Here is a 21,595-nt window from a genome sequence, read left to right as displayed (position 1 = left end):
GTGAAATAACATTTAAAACGCTTATTAGCTCATGGTTAGGTCTAAACTATTTTAAATGAAGTGCACAAAAATTGAGTGTACATATATATATATATTTATAAATATTTACTTAACAAATACACGTGATGAAATTGCATTAATAACGCTACTATCCATTTCGATATGAAAATTGTATTATTTTTATTAACAAACAATATTTTTAAGTCAATGTGGTTAAGAAACAAACATTTCATAAGTATTGATTTTAAGAAAACTCTTTGCATGTGTACCTAATCACAGTTGATGTAAGTTGTATTCTGTTGTTCCCTCAAACTTGTACTTCGTTGATTCTGTGGTGTACGTGTGATAAACTAAAGTCTCACAAAATGAAAAATACAGTATATATATGTATACAGTGTATTGAAAATACCCATCAGTTAACACTGCACGAATATTTAGTTGTGTAAGTCTACAAAGGCGTGAATAGAACTGATTAGCAATGCAGTTAATAGTATATAATAAATAGTTGGTTAACTGATATTTTAGGTGATCACATGTATTCGTCATTGTTGTGTTTTTTTCGGTGATTTGTTTAGCATGTGTGGCGCTGCTATTATAAAAGTTTATAAAGTTGTTAAAAGCTTTGAGCTAATGAAAACATATTTCATTTCCTGTATTCTAACTATAAGCCCTCCCTTTTTAAAATATACAATTACTCATTGTTTCAATTCACATCATAAACATCTTAAGTTATTATCCAATAATTAAAAGTGATTGAATTTATTTTTGAAATTTTAAACGTCTGAAGTATTCCTTTATATTAAAAAACAAATAAAACAATCAACAACAAAACAAACTTTGAATGCCATTTTGAGAGGGTTTATGGAGTGTTTTCTAAAAATTAAAATAAATAATTTCTATTATTTGATACAAGAAACTGGATGACTGTTTACATCGTGAGTTATTTTCGTTTGATTAGTGGTCAGCAAAAAAACAAACAAACAAAACGTACACAGAGTGAGACAGAAAGAAAACAGTTTCGTAAGAAGTATATGTATGAATCATTTGTGTGTTGTGTTATCTGTGATTACCATTTGCTCCCGGACATGGATACATGTTTATATTTCAGCATATTTTACTTGTTAGTACATAACCTTGACCGTCACAGCTGAGAACACAAGTCATGTTTCGAGAAAGAAAATAAGTACTCAGAAGTATGGTTACCAACAAACCGAATGATATATCATACTTTTAGATATAGAAGATTAAGTGCTATTTATTTTATACTAGCTTAAAAAAAACGACGGGACAAGTCTTACCACTCCCCACCCTATATTATACCCTAATTTCACTTTTCGTAGGTAACCGAAATAAATAAATTTTGTGAAATCAAGCATGACCAACAAAGAGGCAGAAACGTTTTTTTGTTTTTTTAATTAAGCACAAAGCTACACAATGGGCTGTCTGTGCTTTTCTCACCACGGTTATCGAAACCCGGTTTCTAGTGTTGTAAGTCTGCTGCCATACTGCTGTTCTACGTGGGGGGGGGCATAAAAGCGTAGTCGAATCAGTCAAACATCGGTAACTTCCTTTGTGAGCCAATCAAAATTATGGTAATTCATGAAACGAATCGTGGCGTATTCATAGACTAATTATTTGTAAAAATCAGTTAGATTAACAACTTCTAATAAATAGAAAAGCTACTGCGTTTTGGTAATACCACGTTCCAACAACGGTTTTTATGTCATGTTGCTTAGCAACAGAAGTACAACGTAATATTGTTGTTAGTCTATGCCCTGAAAGTATAAAATGAAATGTATAGACGACAAAATTTAAAAATATTTGTTGATTTCTTAATTTATAATATCGGTTGATTAAAGCTTTTTTAAATATTAAAAACGTTGATGACGTAACAGAAAACAGCTTACTTCAGAAACGTTTACAATTTTATAAATATTTTTACTTTCATGATAATTTTATGAACTTGGCTTCAGGTCATGTGATTCCACACTACGTCTTTACCTTAGGCTCATAATATTAACACTCACTACACTTAAAAGGTTTTACGGAAACCTCCTCACGGTCTTCTTGCTCCCTGCCACTAAAATAGTAGTGGACAGACACTAATCGAACTATTTTGTTTGTATAAGTGCATTTTGGCTTTAATAACTTCTCCCATTTCAAGAAATCAAGCGTGATGTGACGCACACTAGCTTTTATTTTTATATAGGTTAGGTTCACATACGACCGTTTAAAGAGTCAAAAAGGTTAAAATTAGTAAAGTAAAAGCTTCCAACATAACTGAATAAGCTTTATATTTCACTTACTCCTAAATCAGCCAAATGATGGTACAGTTTGACACGGTTACTGTATGACGAGTTTCTTGGAATGTTGGCTGTTGATAAATTACCTACTGAACAGCTCCAAATAGATCGCCCTATTTTACATAAGCTTATAGGAAATATATGTCAGCAGCTGCGTACTACAGGCTCATTTACCTACAGACATTATTACTGGCACATGAAGTGCATTAACTAATACTGACAACGATGCCACTATATTGGTATTTGTAACACGTGGGCGGCACTTTGAACACACCTACCAACTGTTTGCCTCTGTATAATACTTTTAGACGGGTGAAAGCAAACAAGATTATATAACAATATGAAACTGTTTGGATGTTTACCCCACCTGGATTTATTGCATCGAACTATTATTGTTATGGAGCAAAGCTGGTAGTTTTGGGTTAAATACTTTCTTTGTTGTTCTTTACACCTTTTTAATTGACACGTTTGGTGTATGATGCGTATTGAAGAAATTCCAAAGGACATGACCTTGAATGACCTCAATGACATTTTCATACAATATGTCACAATTCCTTGTTTCATGCCACTAACAGTCATTTTATACAACTCTCCATTTCTTAATCATTTGTTTGTTAATGGTCTTTGTGAATCACACGGTATGTAGTATAACACGAAAATGAACCCTTGAACCAGGGACCAATAAAACAATGCTGTTTAAAATCTTATTACGCTGCGTGTTGTGGGGAAGAAGCTCCATATATATGGAGTTCTTATCACGGAGAACAATTTAATCTATATACATTTATTCTACTTGTTTTGTTAAGCAACTCACGTAAGATTGTATTCGATAACGTGACTTTTTGTTTCACAGACGTTGAGCCTTATACCGGGTTGGAATCATAAACCGAAACTGTTGGATAGCCACAATTTGATTTATAGACTCAAGTTCAAAACGTGCATTAATGAATTTCTGGAATAACTTTAAACAAAGGCCCGGTATGGCCAAGCGTGTTAAGGCGTGCGACTCGTAATCTGAGGGTCGCGGGTTCGCATCCCCATCGCGCAAAACATGCTCGCCCTTTCAGCCGTGTGGGGCGTTATAATGTTACGGTCAATCCCACTATTCGTTGGTAAAAGAGTAGCCCAAGAGTTGGCGGTGGGTGGTGATGACGAGCTGCCTTCCTCTAGTCTTACACTATAAAATAGGGACGGCTAGCACAATTAGCCCTCGAGTAGCTTTGTGCGAAATTAAAAAAACAAACAAACTTTAAACAATTGCAGCGTTCTATTCTTGAGATGCCATGGCAACGTTCATAAAATCTATTTTTATTAATAATAACTAGAGCTTGCAATTACTTCTCATCCAATTTTGATATACCTTTTTTATTTCATTGTTTCAGTTAAGAGTTGAAAAACATGTTATATTAAATACCCTCTCACCCAGATTTGGGTCTGTATCTGCGAATGTACAAATCCGATCTCGTATCACGAAAAACAATAAACCAATTTATACGATATTTTTATAGGATTTGTTTGCCGTATTTTGAATTTTACGCAAAGCTACACGAAAGCAATCTGCGCTAGCCGTCCCTAATTTAGCAGTGTGAGACCAGAGGGAAGGCAGCTAGTCATCACCACCCACCGCCAACTCTTGGGCTACTCTTTTACCAACGAATAGTGGGATTGACCGTAACATTATAACGCCCCCACGGCTGAAAGGGCGAGCATGTATGGTGCGAGGGGGATTCGAACCCGCGACCTTCAAATTACGAGTCAAATACCTTAACCACCTGGCCATGCCGGGCCTTATGTTACTGTCACACTCTAGTGACTTGTTAACTTTGGTCGACTACGGCAGTTTTTATTATTACACTCAGATAAGAAAAATGTAGAACAATAATTCAGTCCATAAGTGCACGAGTTTTTTTATATTTGAATTTTAGCGCTCATGGCGACTTATAGGTAGCTAATATTTCTTGTTTGTTTAAAAACTACAGGACTGATTGATTTATTTGTGACTCAAAAATTATTAGCAAATTGCTGCCGTTAGAATAAATGCATTGTTTACAAAAAACTCAAATAAGGGTTTTTTTTATTCTATAAACGCGGTTCGTTAAGCCAATCATGAGATAACAGCTTGACGACTTTACACTTCTTATAAATTATTGACCAATCACTGATGTAGGAAGGAGTTACATAGCGAGGAGTGCTTGGTTAGAAAGGTAGATTTTAAAATGCCAAAGACAGCTCAGTCTAAGGGGTCTGGGGTGTGCTCCCCCAGAAAATTAATGATATAATTTGCAGATGCTGTATGAGTCCTAATGCCTCTGCCATCGCATAATGTAGGAAATGAATTTATTACCGACGTCACACTGACTTGGTAACTCGTTTCAATGTTTTTGTTGTGAGAACGAAGACATTTAAAACGGTTCCTAAAGGACGTTAGGTTTCTGGGTGTGTGAATTATAAACAGGAGGCTACTGAGGAGACTAGGACTATTTTTTGCTCTCACTGGTTGTTGCAGCTGCTCCAAGCGATCATGAAACAAAGTAAAGGTGTATATATATATATGTATCTTGAACACCTGTTGAAAAGCAGAGGCAGAGGTTTTAGTTTTGTTTTCCATGTGACAGTGGAACTCGCGTTCAGTGTCTAGACACTGTCAGTGTTTTGTTCAAGTGTTTCACTCTGTTAAATATTTTTCAAAGGTTTTATTTATATTTGCGCTTTTAAGTAAAGGAACTGTATTGAGTGTTATGGAGGGCTGAATTTTAATAAGTGTTTATGCATATAAGAAGATTGTTTTGTTTGTTTGTTTTTTGAATTTCGCACAAAGCTACTCGAGGGCTATCTGCGCTAGTCGTCCCTAATTTAGCAGTGTAAGACTAGAGGGAAGGCAGCTAGTCATCACCACCCACCGCCAACTCTTGGGATACTCTTTTACCAACGAAAAGTGGGATTGACCGTCACATTATAACGCCCCCACGGCTGGGAGGGCGAGCATGTTTGGCGCGACTCGGGGGCGAACCCGCGACCCTCAGATTACGAAGCTCACGCCTTAACGCGCTAGGCCATGCCAGGCCCCCATATAAGAAGAAAAACGCCATATATATATATATATATATGTGTTCAGTTTACTCATTATGGCAAAAACAACAAACTAAAAATAATAACTGGTAATATATGTTTTCTGACATGTTTGTACAAACAGTTGTAATATGAACATAAGCAGTCCATAATTGTTTTACAAACTGTTTGTTAAGGGTAAAGCTGAACAATGGGTACATAAGCTCATAATGTTGTGCCCACTTTGGAAACCCGATTTTTAGCGTTATACACCTCCAGACTTACGATTTTTTTGATCTATTGAAGGGGGTCAGAGAGACTCATTGATAGAGCTCTGGATTTTGAAGCCAGGTTTCAATCCATCCGGTGACATAAAAGATTCTCCGCACTTTCAGTTGTAGGTGTGTGACAAGAGTAGGCTAAAGCATAGGGTGCTGCTGAACTGTCTGTTTTGCCTCTGGTTAATAAAGTCGAAAGTGAGGAACCACCGTGGCAGATATTCTTAGTCGGTTCACCATGATTTAATTACACAGAAGTCTGCGAAGTGCTTTCATTACCCGACTATAGAAATAACAAACAATATTTCAGAAGTCTGAGCTACAAGTTGAATAACTCTAGCCTTTTGTCATCCACAGGAACTTCTTTTAGCCATGTTAATGACATCGGTGAAATAAAACATACATAACTAACAATATTCAAAAGTTTGAGCGAAGTCCCCTGCTGATACAGAAGTAAGTCTATGAATTTACAACGCTAAAATCAGGGGTTCGATTCCCCTTGGTGGACTCAGCGGATAACTTGATGTGGCTTTGCTACAAGAAAGGCCCGGCATGGCCAAGCGTGTTAAGGCGTGCGACTCGTAATTTGAGGGTCGCGGGTTTGCATCCCCGTCGCGCCAAACATGCTCGCCCTTTCAGCCGTGGGGCGTTATAATGTTCGGTCAATCCCACTATTCGTTGGTAAAAGAGTAGCCCAAGAGTTGTCGGTGGGTGGTGATGACTAGCTGCCTTCCCTCTAGTCTTACCATGCTAAATTAAGGACAGCTAGCACAGATAGCCCTCGAGTAGCTTTGTGCGAAATTCTAAAACAAACAAACAAGCTACAAGAAAACACACACCTGGCCATGTTATTTTGTTGTTGTTTTTTTGTAACATCATGAATGACACTTTTATATAGGCCTTTGAACTACTTCAAGTATAAGCTCAGGATGATGACCTCTGAAAACTTTACTTCGGTTGGTTCGCAAAGCGGAAACGATGTGACTAGTCACCATTTTGCAGGAAATTATATTAACGGTCACATTCCAGTAGTCAGCTATGGCATCTTCAGGTTGTTCGCTGTTCTGTTCGAAAAGCGCTGCCTTCTGTCAGGTTTCTGGACTAACGATGCTAAAATCAGGTTTCGATACCCGTGATGGACACAGTACAAACAGTCCATAGAGTAACTTTGTGCTTTACAAAAGGTCATCTAACGCAGCTTAACTTTAGATCCGCACTCTTCGAACTAATTACGATTTGCGAGTGGATATGCAAGTCCTGTTTCCGCAATTTTCATGTTTCATGTGGAACTAAACATTAAGCAGGTTGTTGTTATAAATATACCAATTATTAATAAGTTGTTGTTGTTTTCTTTAAAAAGAGAAAGAAGGCAAGAAAGCACGAGGATGCTTTGGTGTTGAAGTTACTTTTATTGTATATATTGAAAGCTCAAAATAATTAAGTTTTAATCCGCTAGTTGGCGCAGCGGTGAGTGCGAAGGCTTATAATGATAAAAATCGTGTTTCGATATTCGCTGTGGATAAGACACAAATAGACCATTGTATATTTTTCAGCTTAACAATAAACAAAGAAACAAGTAAGTAACGTATGTGTATGCTATCCTTAAGTAACGAGCCATAAAACTTATGACACAGTTCGTGTGTTTCGTATTGTGTGTATATCCGTATATTCCAATTATAACTGAATAAATATTATTAAAATTCATTACGAAAAGAAACTGATAGACAGGGGACCACCCATATTGAAGTAGTCTTGTAGGTTTCTAAAATTATTCGAAAGCTTTAACAGCTGTTGGCCAGGAATGACTAAGTTGTCCAAACCCAGGAAAGATCATCCGAATAGATGTGCATCACGGATTGGCAAATATCCAAGGTTCTGTTCACTGTAGGGAACTTTTAACGTCATTTCGTGTCTTATCGTTACGATCATTTTCTTTGTCTAATTGCTGTTATATATCTAAGACCACTTTTTGAACTTGAAGCAAACCAATTTACTCTTTATGGTGATTATTTCGGAAAAATTATTTGATGATACGGTATTAGCCGTACTATTTAAATTATGGTGAGCAAATCTTTCTAATTAGACGCAGTTAATTTAATTAACCAGGACCTATGCATATAAACTCCAGAACGTAAAAATTGGTTTAATTTTATAGTAATTTATTTTGTATCAATAAGAACGGAATCGAGTTTAATTAGGCTTAATGAATATATACAATATAAAATATTATTTTATATATTAGAATATTATATATTATATATGTATATAATATAAATTATATAATACTATATATGGAAATAAATATATATCACACGTAGACTCAGAACTTTGAATGTTGCCAGGAATATTTAGGGTGTTCATGGTAGCCCCCCAGTGGCATAGAAAATTTTCATGGAGTTTATTTTGATCGTGTCTTTCACATTACACCTCTAGGACTGAGTTCGTACTTCAAGAACATTTAAGATAACTTGTTATTTTTATTCCAATAAACTTAACAAAGTTTTTTTTTAATCTTAAGTAAAATAAAGAATTTTGTTTTCAGAACATGTTTACAATTATGATTAAAGTTACCTTCGGAAATATCGGTTATTTTCCGATTATTTCGAAAAGAAACGAAGGATAAAATAATCTTGAAAAATGAATACTCGTTGTTTATCTGAATACAGATGTTTTGTGTGTGTTTCTGTACATATTTGTTGTGTGTGTCTCTGTACAGATATGCGTGAAATAATACATTGTTTTACTCTTTTCTAACCCTAGCGTGACTAACTTTAACCATGATTTTCCTTCCAAGGATGCCTTACATAGTTTGATGTTGGAAAAAAAAAAAAAAATGTATCTCCTGGTTGACGCCCTTAAGTGGCACAGCGGTGTGTCTGCGTACTTAAAACGCTAGAAACCGAGTTTCGATACCCGTGGTGGAGAGACCATTGTGTGGCTTTGTACTTGTCTACAAACAAAAGAAGTTCCCAGTGGCACAGCTGTATATCTGTGTACTTACAACCGGGTTTCGATACTAGCAGAGAACAGATAGCCCAATGTGTGGTTTTATGTTTAGTTACAAATAGACAAAATACTGGATGATTAAGTACACGATACTATCAACCATTCAACCGAATTTCTACACAGAAAATAACTTGTAAAACCTGTGCTAAGATTAACTGACAGTTAATCTAATTTATTTAGTAGTAGATGTAGTTCTGTTTTGCTTTGTTCGGTAGTTTTTTTAGTTCAATGACGTCATGCAGCCGAATTTTTTTGAAAGGGGCAAAGTAAAAAAAGAAACATTTTTTTTTTATTAGTGATGGGTTAATGATAATTATAATACAAATAAGGATAATTGGGGCGACTTTTATCAAATTTCTGCTGTTACTTTGATTAAGTTACTGGTTACCAATACAGAAACTTAATTTGAATATATTTAATAACGATTTTGTACACAGATTTGGAATTGTTAAGATGGTGTATCGAAATCTCTGGGAATGGGATATGAGGTGGAGCCCAGCAGTGGCCTTTGATCGCGAAGCTACTTGATAACTACGTAGAGCTAACCAAGTTTTGCCCCTTCCCCTCAGTCTGCGGACCTACAACGCTTAAGACTAGGTTTTGATACCGTGGTAAGCAGAGCACAGAAGGTCGTGGTGTAGATTTGTGCTTAATTTCAAACAAAACAACTAAGATGTAATTGAAAAATAGTTTCAATATATGTGTACTTAAGGACGTCTGGGGTATTATAGTAATAAAAAACACATTTCATATTAGTCTGTGCACGAGGTACAATTCCTATCTCCAGTTAAAAATAACATTAGGTGATATCTAACTAAATCAGAAATTCGTAGCTGGTTTTATAGAAATTGAGATTTTTAGTTGTATACGACACATAGTGCAAACAGTCGCTTTAGATGTTATTGGGTTTACGACCGAAAACACCGTTAATAACAAGGGTACCCAACTGATGAAACAATGTATTTTCATGTTTAAAGTACGTAAGAAATATATACTTAATTAACTGTACTAATTAGCTTGCTCTGATCGGAAATTAATATTTTTGTATCTACTTGTATGACTTCCATTTAATTGTACAAATTTTAGTACTAATTTGACGTTCCGAAGTTCCAGCCACACATCGCCTCCTATGTCGTATACCTGAGATCCTTTAACAACCACACCATTGGAAGCAGTCTCCAGTTGCCTAGCAACACGACAATTTCAAAATGGAGTCCTCACCTGTCTAAGGATTGCAATTATTGCCCTCCACCCTCGTAACACAGCGGAATATATGTGTATTAACAACACTAGAAACCAAATTATGACACTCATGGTGGACAGAGAACAGTTAACCCGTCGTGTAGCCTTGTGCTTTGGTAGAAACAAAGAATTTATAATTATTGTTTCCGACTAATGATATTTTACCATACAGAAAATATATTTAGGAAATATAAACAAAGTGAACCATTATATGTTTCAATTTCTCATTGCCACGGGAAAATTCACGCGATAAATGCACAACTAACGACTTCCAACTGTAATTTTCATTATAGTTTTACACGAACTATTCAAAAGTATATTTAAACGATTAGGCTGTGAGCACGTAAGCTGTTGTAACTTCTGTATACAAGACTCCAGTCTCGACCTGAGTCTGTCAGTCTTGCGCCATCTAGTGTTACTTGTGCAGCTGGGTACATAAAAATATTTTGTTGTATAGCAATGTAATAGCTACGTCTTAGCCTTGTTACTTTCAGGTTGTTGTTCTTTCGTAAGAAGAGTCGATTTTTAAAAATAATTTATTAAATTATCGATCGTGATTTTCCTTGATTGTATTAATTTTAGTGAACGCATTTCTCAACTCGGTACACCAGGATATTTAAAATATTAATAATCCAGAAATATATATCTTCAACTTTCCAAATCAGTTAAGTTAGAAACATTCCCCAATAAATAAAGATTACCAAGTACCTTCTCACCAATTTCTTTTGTTTAACTTTATATTGATATCTATATTTACCTAACTTTATTAGTAGCAAAGCCGTATGTCTGCAGACTTACGATGATAGAAAGCGGGTTTCAATACCCGTCACACCACAAATACACCAAATATGCTCGTCCTCTCAGCAACGTGGTCGTTATAATGTTACACTCAATCCCACTATTCATTGGTAAAAGAGTAGCCCAAGAGTTGGCGGTGGGTGGTGATGACTAGCTGCCTTTCTTCTAGTCCTACTCTACTAAATTAGGGACGGCTAGCGCAGACAGCCCTTGTGTAGGTTTGCGTAAAATTCAAAACAAGCAAACAACCAACCATCCGACACCCGTGATGGCCAGAGCATACATACATAGTCCATCGTTTGGCTTTGTGCGTAACTTCAAACAATTTACCAAAAATCTGTAGACATGCCAGTTTAGTAGACACAACTGGATTAATTGCCGTCCGACTACATTAAAATCCATTTCGCTTTACGTTCAAACTATTTACCATATTAAACCGAAAAGTTAATAATTCTAAAAATAAGTAAGTTTGAATTTGAATAAGTTTACTTCTTTACCCACTAGGTGGCAATACGATCGCATAGTATATCAAAAATTGCAGCTAATACACATCAATATAACCAGCGGGAAGGTGGGGAACATGCCATGTGACGTTGTGTAACTTCACCGTACTTTCATTCAGCTGGACTCTAGGCTCAACAGCAGGTGGTGGAGCTGATTAATCTGTCATATAGTCCATCTACCAGTAGTTTGATTTCTATAATGAATCGCGTCTGTGTGTTGTTAGATCGGGGTTCCATCTTATATCCTTCCTTCCCTTCGTTACAAGTAAGTTGGCGTATTGTAGTTCCTGTGCAAGATGTTTTCATTGTAGCAGAACAAAATCTTAAATAAGTTAGCGTATTGTAGTTACTGTGCAAGATGTTTCCATTGTATTAGAACAAAATCTTAAATAAGTTAGCGTATTCCTTATCAGTTGTGATTCGGACTTATGAACAGAAACGGGATTCATTGTTGAGAAATGATTGTGTTTGAAATACTTTAGCGCTCTGCCAAATGTCGACAGTTCGTGGGGTATAAATTCAGTTATTGTATTATCACCCGTTTAAAGCTCCCTCTGCCATGACTAGACTGAACTACAAACAGCATTGAAGATCATTTTAATGATGCTTAACTTTATAATAATCTAGTTTTCTTATTCAAATACGATTAAGAACTAAATATGAAACCATATTCAATATATATTAAGTAAAGAATTTTTGACGTTTAGACTGGTTTAGAGGTATGAAGTACATGCCGTAGAAAATACGGCAAAATTTCATTTAAAGACGATGGCTTTTACACGTCATTTCGGTGATATTAGGTGTTTCACTGTTTAACATTTCATCATCATAACACCTGCATAGAAATAGCTAACATACAAACGCAGTTACTATATTGGGATGCTAGAAATGGTATGTTTACTTACGTAAAAGTTAGCACATAGGACTGCTGAGTAAATCACCTGGACTGGAAACACACATTGATTAACTGTTTTCCCTGGCAGGTGTTTGTTTGAAGTTAAGCACAGAGCAACACGATGGGCTATCTGTGATCTGCTCACTACGGGCATGGAAACCCGATTTCTAACGTTATAAGTCTCAGACATTCTGCTCTGCCGCTAAAAACAAAGTTGATTTGGTTTATTTTCAATTTCGCGCAAAGTTACAAGAGGGTTATCTACGCTAGCAGTAAAAGACTAGTTGGGCCACCCCCAAATCTTGGGTTACTTTGTCCCCAACAAATAGTCGTATTGATCATCATATTATAACGCTTCCCAGATAGAAAGGGCGAGCATGTTTGTTGGGGCGGGGATTCGAAACTCAGATTATGAGTCAAGCGCCCTCACCACCTGGCCGTGCCAGGGCCCCATGGTAGCAGAAAGAATTAGATAAAAATTATTCCGTTTTCTTTCTTTCTTTCAATTACCTGTTATTTAATGTTGTTCCATTTGTTTACATTACTAGGTCTTATTACATTTTAAGCTTATATTTCGCACATACGTATGTAGTAATTATTCGTTTGTTTGTTTTTTTCTCGAACGTTCTAATTTGTTCCGTAACATTTGAAAACAAACCTTACGTTTTCAGGAGCGCGGTTATCCACTGTTTAGTCCATCTAATAACTCACAAGGCTTCTATATACGAGAAGCAACTACGGACTACTTTGTAACACTTTAAACGTTGCCGTTGAAACGCAAGTCCAACTGCTAATAATGTCGAGCACTAGATAATTACTCAGTTTATTTTGTGAAGCAAGTTTTGTAAAGTTTTAGTTTTTCATGCATACAGGGAAAGCCACCGTTTCTCTGTTGTTAACGTTATTTTTAGGAGAAAAGTTTCAAAGGCGAGAGCTAATGGTCAGTGATTACTCATGAGCTAATACATTTTACTTATCTGGACTAATAAGTTTCATTTTTCTAATGCTTAGCATCATTTATTTTTATTAGTTCTCCATCCTTTTCCTCCGAGATACGACCTACTGTTACATATAATTATATATTTTCTTCTTGATTTTAAGTTAACGTTTCGTCTTCTTTGTATGTTCCAGTGTTCTCTCTCTAACTCTATTCTGGTCACTTTTTATTCATATTTGAACCCATTATTCGCATTTTTATGTGCTTTAACTTAAAAAATAATATCCTATTAGTAGTATAGGCCCGGCATGGCCAGGTGGTTAAGGTACTCGACTCGTAATCTGAGGGTCACGGGTTCGAATCCCCGTTACACCAAACATGCTCGCACCTTCAGCTATTGGGGCGTTATTTTGTGACGGTCAATCCACTACTCGTTGCTAAAAGAGTAGTCCCTTACACTGGTAAATTAGGTACGGCTAGAGCAGATAGCCCTCGTGTAGCTTTGCACGAAATTCAAAATTAAACAAAATCAGAAGTACAAATTACCAGGAACTCCTGATCGCATCACAATTCGACTCGTCAATGAGTGTAGCTAATTAAATATATTGTTCTAGTTTATAAAGATTACAATGCATTGTTTCATAAGTTATCCTCTCTGTTAACGACATTTTCGGTCGTAAAACCAATGATATTTCATGAAGTTTGTCCAGCTTAAAGTATTTAGATTTGTCTGAAATACATATACGAAGGTAACAATACAAAATAATATCTATAATAAATGTATAGTAATAAAAATAATAGAACTAGATTTTCGATTTTAAGGCTAAATTTGTATTTTTTAAATTTTAAACCAGTACTTATATTTTATATACTTTATCTTAGCATTAGGTTTTTCCTCTTTTTGATGATTTCGTAATTATTACGTTTGTATGTTTTTTTTTTTCATATAAATTACAGTAGGTTGTGTTTTGGGCCCTGCATGGCCTAGCGCGTTAAGGCGTGCGCTTCGTAATCTGAGGGTCGCGGGTTCGCGCCCGAGTCGCGCCAAACATGCTCGCCCTCCCAGCCGTGGGAGCGTTATAATGTGACGGTCAATCCCACTATTCGTTGGTAAAAGAGTAGCCCAAGAGTTGGCGGTGGGTGGTGATGACTAGCTGCCTTTCCTCTAGTCTTACACTGCTAAATTAGGGACGGCTAGCACAGATAGCCCTCGAGTAGCTTCGTGCGAAATTCCAAAACAAACAAACAAACAAAGGTTGTGTTTCTTAGCAATCGAAGTGAAGACGTAATTTGATTTTTCTAACGAGCACGTGCATCTTTCTTCTGTAAGATTTTTGTGTGTTTGAAAAAATTAAATGTATTAATATGGCGAGCTTGGAAGAAAGAGGTAGCCGTGTTCGGATTTCTGCATACAATATAAGCCTAAGGACATTCAGATTAGTGTGTTTAATACATCACATAAAAGTTTGATGAAGTTTCAAACATTAAAAAAAAAAAATTAATTAGACAGAAATGTGCTCAGAGAACAAAAACTGTTTGGTCTAAATAAAGTATAATTAAATGTTTGCCAATGGTAGAGAACTCTGAATAATCAGCCATATGTCTCTTCAAATATATTGATTGTATTCACTTCTACAGTGTTTTCAACTTGCTTAGCTGCAGCTTTTAGTCCACGCTTTTGATTGTAAAAAGTTCTTTTGGTTCTTAATAAAATAACACTAATAGTCGTAAATACATTGGCGAAACATAAAAACGGATTCGCACTTGGAATTACTGAAAATATTCAATTTACAACTTTTTCGAAAATCGTCTCGTGTTATTATTACATGTTCAGACTTGTCTGTTCTCCGTTTTTTTGTGTTGAATGTCATTCGAGCGTTTCATACGTTGGCTTCGTTACGTTTTTCGAGACCACAAAGTTATTTTCTATCCGATGATTCGACTTTGTGAGAAACGTGTATTATTGTTTTCCTTGTAGTTCTATTCACGTTCCACAAAAACAAGCATTTCACGAGAAGCAAAATCAAGTCCTATAAACGTCACGAGTATAAATTTTTAATGTATTTTATTTAAAATATTGAAATAAATAAATATAATTTTCAATTTTCACACAACTTTTCTCTTTAAGAGAGTTTACGACTAAGTAATTCCAAACAACGTATACGTAACATGTTTGAATGGTTGTTTTTGTGTTCGATTGATTACACAGACACAACTGTACTGATTTCTTTCACATGCTTGTATTTTCGTTTATTTTTGGAATTTCGCGAAAACCTGCTACAGGGCTGTCTTCCCAAGTCGATCTTAATTTAGATGTGATAGACTAGTGGAAAGGCAGCTAGTTAACACTACCAACCGTTTATTCTTGGGCTACTCTTTTCTACCAACGAATTGACCGTTATATTATAACGCCCCCACAGCTGAAATAATAAGTGTGTTCGAAGACTGGAATCGAAATCGCGAATAATTAAAATGCGAGTTGAGCGCCCTAACTACTGACCACGCCAGACCTTGGCTTAAACACAGTTATAAATTTGTGTGTTTGTTTGTTTTTGAATTTCGCACAAAGCTACTCGGGGGCTATCTGTGCTAGCCGCCCCTAATTTAGTAGTGTAAGACTAGAGGGAAGGCAGCTAATCATCACCACCCACCGCCAACTCTTGGGCTACTCTTTTACCAACGAATAGTGGGATTGACCGTCACATTATAACGCTCCCACAGCTGAAAGGGCGAGCATGTTTGGCGCGACGGGGATGCGAACCCGCGACCCTCGGATTACGAGTCGCACGCCTTAACACGCTGTTTATTAATTAAAGAAATTGCGTAAAGTATGTGAGATCATTTGTGAAAATTTAATCCAAACAGTCAAGATGTTTTTATATATGTCTTTTTTACATAAGAAAATGAAAGAAACCTTTCTGGTAGTGTAGACGCGTAGACCGTAAATTGTTATAGTTAAAATTTTTTGAGAATATTCTATAGATGTATATTCTATAGATATATTCCGAGAAACATTGTGTATTTCGCATATATTTAATTTGTTCGTAGCCTTGTCGTCTTGGTTAAACATTTCTCCAGGAAATGTTCGGTAGATAAAATAAATGCTCGAAGTTTCCATGTGGAGGAAATACGTTTTCTTTCCACGCTTTGAAGTAAATTTTTAAGTATTGGTTTTACGTTTAGCTATAAAGAATACTTATTTTTCACATAATTTCCTGCATTCTCTGTATAGTTAGACTCCAGGTGGCGTTAGAAGGTTTTTATATTTACTGAACTAATAATTATCTCTTCATAAATATTCCTTGTGTAGTTTAGTTTCTGTACATACAGAAGGGTATCTTGACAAGCATAAACATTTGTTTTATTTCACTCATAGAAAGACCATACAATATACTACTAGACCTTTATGGTTGAAGTCACCGAATTGTAGGTGATTTTTTATGAATAAAGTTACAAAACGTGATGGAAGACTGAGGGGGTGGGGTTCTTACTACCTGTTTAGAACCACATCACTATGAATAATTTTCAACGTGGAATTCACTTCTTTCCACACGAGCCCCGGCATGGCCAGGTGGGTTAAGGCGTAATCTGAGGGTCGCGGGTTCGCATCCCCGTCGTACCAAACATGCTTGCCTTTTCAGCCGTGTGGGCGTTATAATGTGACGGGCAATCCCACTATTCGTTGGTAAAATAGTAGCCCAAGAGTCGGCGGTGGGTGGTGATGACTAGCTGCCTTCTCTCTAGTCTTACACTGCTAAATTAGGGACGGATAGCGCAAAGAGTCCTTGTGTAGCTTTGTGTGAAATTCAAAATCAAATCTTTCCACACGCTTTTGGTGTTCTAAACCTGGGGAATATTCATCAGACCGTGAAACAACAAAGACTTTGCTACTCCGTTCTGTTATACATAAAATGTTTTTGTTTTTTGTTATATATAAGTTAAAACACTAAATTTATGGAGAACAAAGTGAAAACAGTGTATCTTTTGCAAATAAAAAAGAAACGTGAACGCTGTTTGTTTCCCAATGAAAACAGTTTCTCTTTATTGATAAGACTAGGCTATGTTATTCCGCGTGAATCTATTTCGATATTGGTCTAGGTATCTAGCGTTGGCGCGTTTCCCGTTCTATTTCGGTTACTCTGCGAGTTTGTTTTGTCTCAAGCTGTTTTTTTCACTCCAGTTATTCAAGTGTTCTTCTTGTTTCCACCATTGTTTCTAATGGCATTTCTCATCAACTATTGGCTACATTGTGCGAGTTGCATGTTAGATATTTTGAATATCTGTTTAGGTACGGAGAGAGAGATGTACTTTTAAAACTTAACTACGTGGTTTCTCCTCGTGAGTGTCTTTTACGCTTGCTCTCTTTAGGTGTTGGATTTCTCCATCAGAACCTCCCAGTGGGCTGATTTTAAGAGTGCGCAACGCGCTTCTGTTAGTCTAAGCATCCTCGAATTTAGCGTTTATGTTCAGTAGCCTGTTTTTCACAGATAGTTCAGCACGTAAGGCGCCTCGAAACGTATGGTGCGTCAACGCCAAAGTTTAATAGTGAACATTCCCGTATCCAGACGAACAGGGGAGGCAGAAGGCGATTGCTCTGTGTACTAAAGAACATTCTGGTAATAATAGTTGTACTACTCACTGGACACTTGACCAGCTATTAATTTCGCAGCTACTATGTTTCCTGCAAGACTAATCGATCGCCAGAATCTTGGGTTTTTTGGTCTTCCTCTTATGCCACAGGTACGTCTGGTATTCAACTTAAAATAATATTTTGCTAATACGTTAGGTAATAGTAGGGTTTGGGAAACGACATAGAACGCTTTATTATATGTTTCGTTCTGCTCTGACGACGTCTAATGTGTGTACGCTGTTTGCCAAGTGTTTAATAGAGTTTTCTTGAAAGTCGATATTTAAGAATATTTGATTTGCGTAAGGAAAAATTATATTCGTAGAGTTTACGAACTTTCTCTCAGGACCTTTGCTCAAAACTACTGAGGGATTATGCATACATAGCTGTTCTTAATATTTCAAGCGTCAGACTAGAGGGAAGGCGGCTAGTCAACAGCACCACCTACCAGTTCTTCAGATAATCTTTTATGAATGAATGGTCAGATTTGACTATCATTGTTATATATCAGTCATGGCCCTAATGTATAGAACGCTTTTTTTTGTTGTTGTTTCTACAATGGGGCGCAAATTGTGGACCAGAGGGTTCATGATTGCCGAAAAAAATGCTTTCTGTACTTTAGGACCATGACTAATCTATAACAGTATGGCGTTGTGGGTAAGGTCCTCGACTCACAACCTACAGGATCGAAACCTATCACCCAACAAGCTTGTCCTTTCAACCGTAGGGGCTTTCTTGGCCAAACCAAGGCCAATTAATATAAAGATTAGTAGTAAAAGTGGTGCCTGACATTTCCAGTATAACTGTTGGGCTACTTTTTTACCATCTCGTAGTAGAATTGATAATTGTATTATAATGCCCCTACGGTTGAAAGGGCAAACTTGTTCGGTGATAGGTTTTGATCCCGTAGGTTGTGAGTCGATCATCTTATCCACAACACCATGCAAAACCTTCCATATTAGTAGCTTTGGGTTAGATCGAAACATAGGACGGTAATGGAAGTATTAAGATAAAAGACAGCACATTATATATCCTCATCCTGTTTATGGAAAATAATATACTGTTTTCCTTGCACCAATATGAACCTCAACTGTTTTTGTTACTGAGTGTCTTCTGGTGAGATTCAGTTGTATTAGGTTTTTTTTTTGATAAGCTTAAAACCCCCTAGTGGCTCAGCGGTAAGTTTGCTGACTTATAATTTTAAAAGTCGGGTTTCGATACCCATAGTGGGGATAACCCTGATATCCCATTGTGCATTTTTGAGCTTAATAACAAACAAATATGGTTAATAATTTTTTTCTCTAAATTCATAACCTAGAAGTTGATAAAAAGTTATCACAGGAACATCCTGATGGAGATACAAGATAATTTCTGTTTTAATATCTACATCCATTCTTCAATAATTTGTATTACATGTTTGTCGTATTTTGTGCACCATAGCTCCCAGATGAAAGTATATTAACGCAAAAACAAGCCCGTATATAATTCTACGTATCAGTTGGCATACTTTATGGATCTTAACCAACAGTAATTTGTTCTTGTTTATTTCACATATATTGTAGTTTTGGATGTGGATTTGATTCAGTTTGATGTTTCCAAGAGAAACAAACATAACTGGAACGTGCAAAACAGTTTATAAGACAAAAATAAATATAATACTAAAAAAGAACAGTTTTCAAGCACTTTCGAAGAATTCCCTGTTCTTCTTCAGTTGAATAAATGTTTCCTACATCTCTGTACAAATAACAGCCGTTATGTATGTGTGTGCACTTTAGATCCATCACTCAGAGTTGGCTGGTTCGATTACTGTAATTTGTGTTCAATAACTGAAAACTGTCCGACGATCTACAATGGACTGTTTTGTTTTATGGTTTTTGCACGATATGTGGGATTAAAAAAGCACAATAAGTATGGCACGTTTTGACTTTCTTATAGACTTCAACGCTAAAATCAAGGGTTCGATTCCCTTCGGTGGACTCAGCAGATAGCCTGATGTGGTTTTGCTATAAGAAAAAACACACACTCACTCTTATAGACTTTTGGCTTTCATTAGTCGTAATTAGCTAACTCAAATACCGTGATTTTTGGATGGTATTTGGAGACTGTGTCATGATGTACGTAGGGTTTTTAGAGACTGTGTCATGATGTACATAGGGTTCTTTCAGAGATTATGTCATGATGTACATAGGGTTTTTTTAGAGACTATGTTATGATGTACATAGGGTTTTTTAGAGACTATGTCATGATGTACATAGGTTTTTTTTAGAGACTATGTTATGATGTACATAGAGTTTTTTCAGGGACTATGTTATGATGTACATAGGGTTTTTTTAGGGACTATGTTATGATGTACATAGGGTTTTTTAGAGACTGTAATGATGTACGTAAGGTTTTTAGAGACTGTCATGATGTACGTAGAGTTTTTTTAGAGAATGTGTCATGATGTACGTAGGGTTTCTTTAGAGACTGGGTCATGATGTATGTAGGGTACGTAGGGTTTCTTTAGAGACTGTGTCATGATGTACGTAGGGTTTTTAGAGACTATGTCATGATGTACATAGGGTTTTTTTAGGTACTGTGTCATGATGTACGTAGGTTTTTTTAGAGACTGTGTAATGATGTATGTAGGGTTTTTAGGTACTGTGTCATGATGTACGTAGGGTTTTTAGGTACTGTGTCATGATGTACGTAGGGTTTTTAGGTACTGTGTCATGATGTACGTAGGGTTTTTAGGCACTGTGTCATGATGTACGTAGGGTTTCTAGGTACTGTGTCATGATGTATGTAGGGTTTTTAGGTACTGTGTCATGATGTACGTAGGGTTTTTAGGTACTGTGTCATGATGTACGTAGGTTTTTTTAGAGACTGTGTCATGATGTATGTAGGGTACGTAGGGTTTCTTTAGAGACTGTGTTATGATGTACGTAGGATTTTTAGAGACTATGTTATGATGTACGTAGGATTTTTAGAGACTATGTTATGATGTACGTAAGATTTTTTAGAGACTGTGTCATGATGTACGTAGGATTTTTAGAGACTGTGTCATGATGTACGTAGGATTTTTAGAGACTGTGTCATGATGTACGTAAGGTTTTTTAGAGACTATGTCATGATGTACATAGGGTTTTTTAGAGACTATGTTATGATGTACATAGGTTTTTTTAGAGATTGTGTCATGATGTACGTAGGGTTTCTTTAGAAACTGTGTCATGATGTACGTAGGTTTTTTTAGAGACTGTGTCATGATGTATGTAGGGTACGTAGGGTTTCTTTAGAGACTGTGTTATGATGTACGTAGGGTACGTAGGGTTTCTTTAGAGACTGTGTCATGATGTACGTAGGATTTTTAGAGACTGTGTCATGATGTACGTAGGGTTTTTAGAGACTGTGTCATGATGTATGTAGGTTTTTTTAGAGACTGTGTCATGATGTATGTAGGGTTTCTTTAGAAACTGTGTCATGATGTATGTAGGTTTTTTTAGAGACTGTGTCATGATGTATGTAGGGTTTTTAGAGACTGTGTCATGATGTATGTAGGTTGTTTTAGAGACTGTGTCATGATGTATGTAGGGTTTTTAGAGACTGTGTCATGATGTACGTAGGGTTTTAGAGACTGTGTGATGTATGTATACGTAGGGTTTCTTTAGAGACTGTGTCATGATGTACGTAGGGTTTTAGAGACTGTGTCATGATGTAGGGCACGTAGGGTATGTAGTAGGGTTTCTTTAGAGACTGTGTCATGATGTACGTAGGGTTCTTTAGAGACTGTGTCATGATGTACGTAGGGTTTTTAGAGACTATGTTATGATGTGTCATGATGATGTAGGGTTTTTTAGAGTATGTTATGATGTACATAGGGTTTTAGAGATTGTGTCATGATGTACGTAGGGTTTCTTTAGAGACTGTGTCATGATGTACGTACTGTGTCATGGGTTTTTTAGAGACTGTGTCATGATGT

At 36.4% G+C, this 21,595-nt stretch overlaps 1 protein-coding gene across 4 annotated transcripts in view; it reads left to right on the top strand.

The window, feature by feature from the left end:
* Nucleotides 1-21,595, top strand: part of LOC143224798 (RNA binding protein fox-1 homolog 1-like) — a 221,985-nt gene that overhangs the window by 1,079 nt on the left and 199,311 nt on the right. The window contains exon 1 of one of the 4 annotated variants that reach the window (XM_076453115.1): nt 11,255-11,443. The exons of 2 other annotated variants lie outside the window; for them this stretch is intronic. In XM_076453115.1, coding sequence (XP_076309230.1) covers nt 11,378-11,443 — 66 coding nt within the window. In that variant the 5' untranslated portion in view covers nt 11,255-11,377. Of the gene's footprint in view, nt 1-11,254; nt 11,444-17,265; nt 17,751-21,595 lie in introns of those variants that run through there. One more of the 4 variants, XM_076453114.1, reaches the window with a different exon arrangement.

Source organism: Tachypleus tridentatus, chromosome 9, assembly GCF_004210375.1.
Source record: "Tachypleus tridentatus isolate NWPU-2018 chromosome 9, ASM421037v1, whole genome shotgun sequence".
NCBI classification, from domain to species: domain Eukaryota; kingdom Metazoa; phylum Arthropoda; class Merostomata; order Xiphosura; family Limulidae; genus Tachypleus; species Tachypleus tridentatus.
Note: the sequence above shows the minus strand (reverse complement) of the source record. Positions and strands in the feature narration are given on the sequence as shown.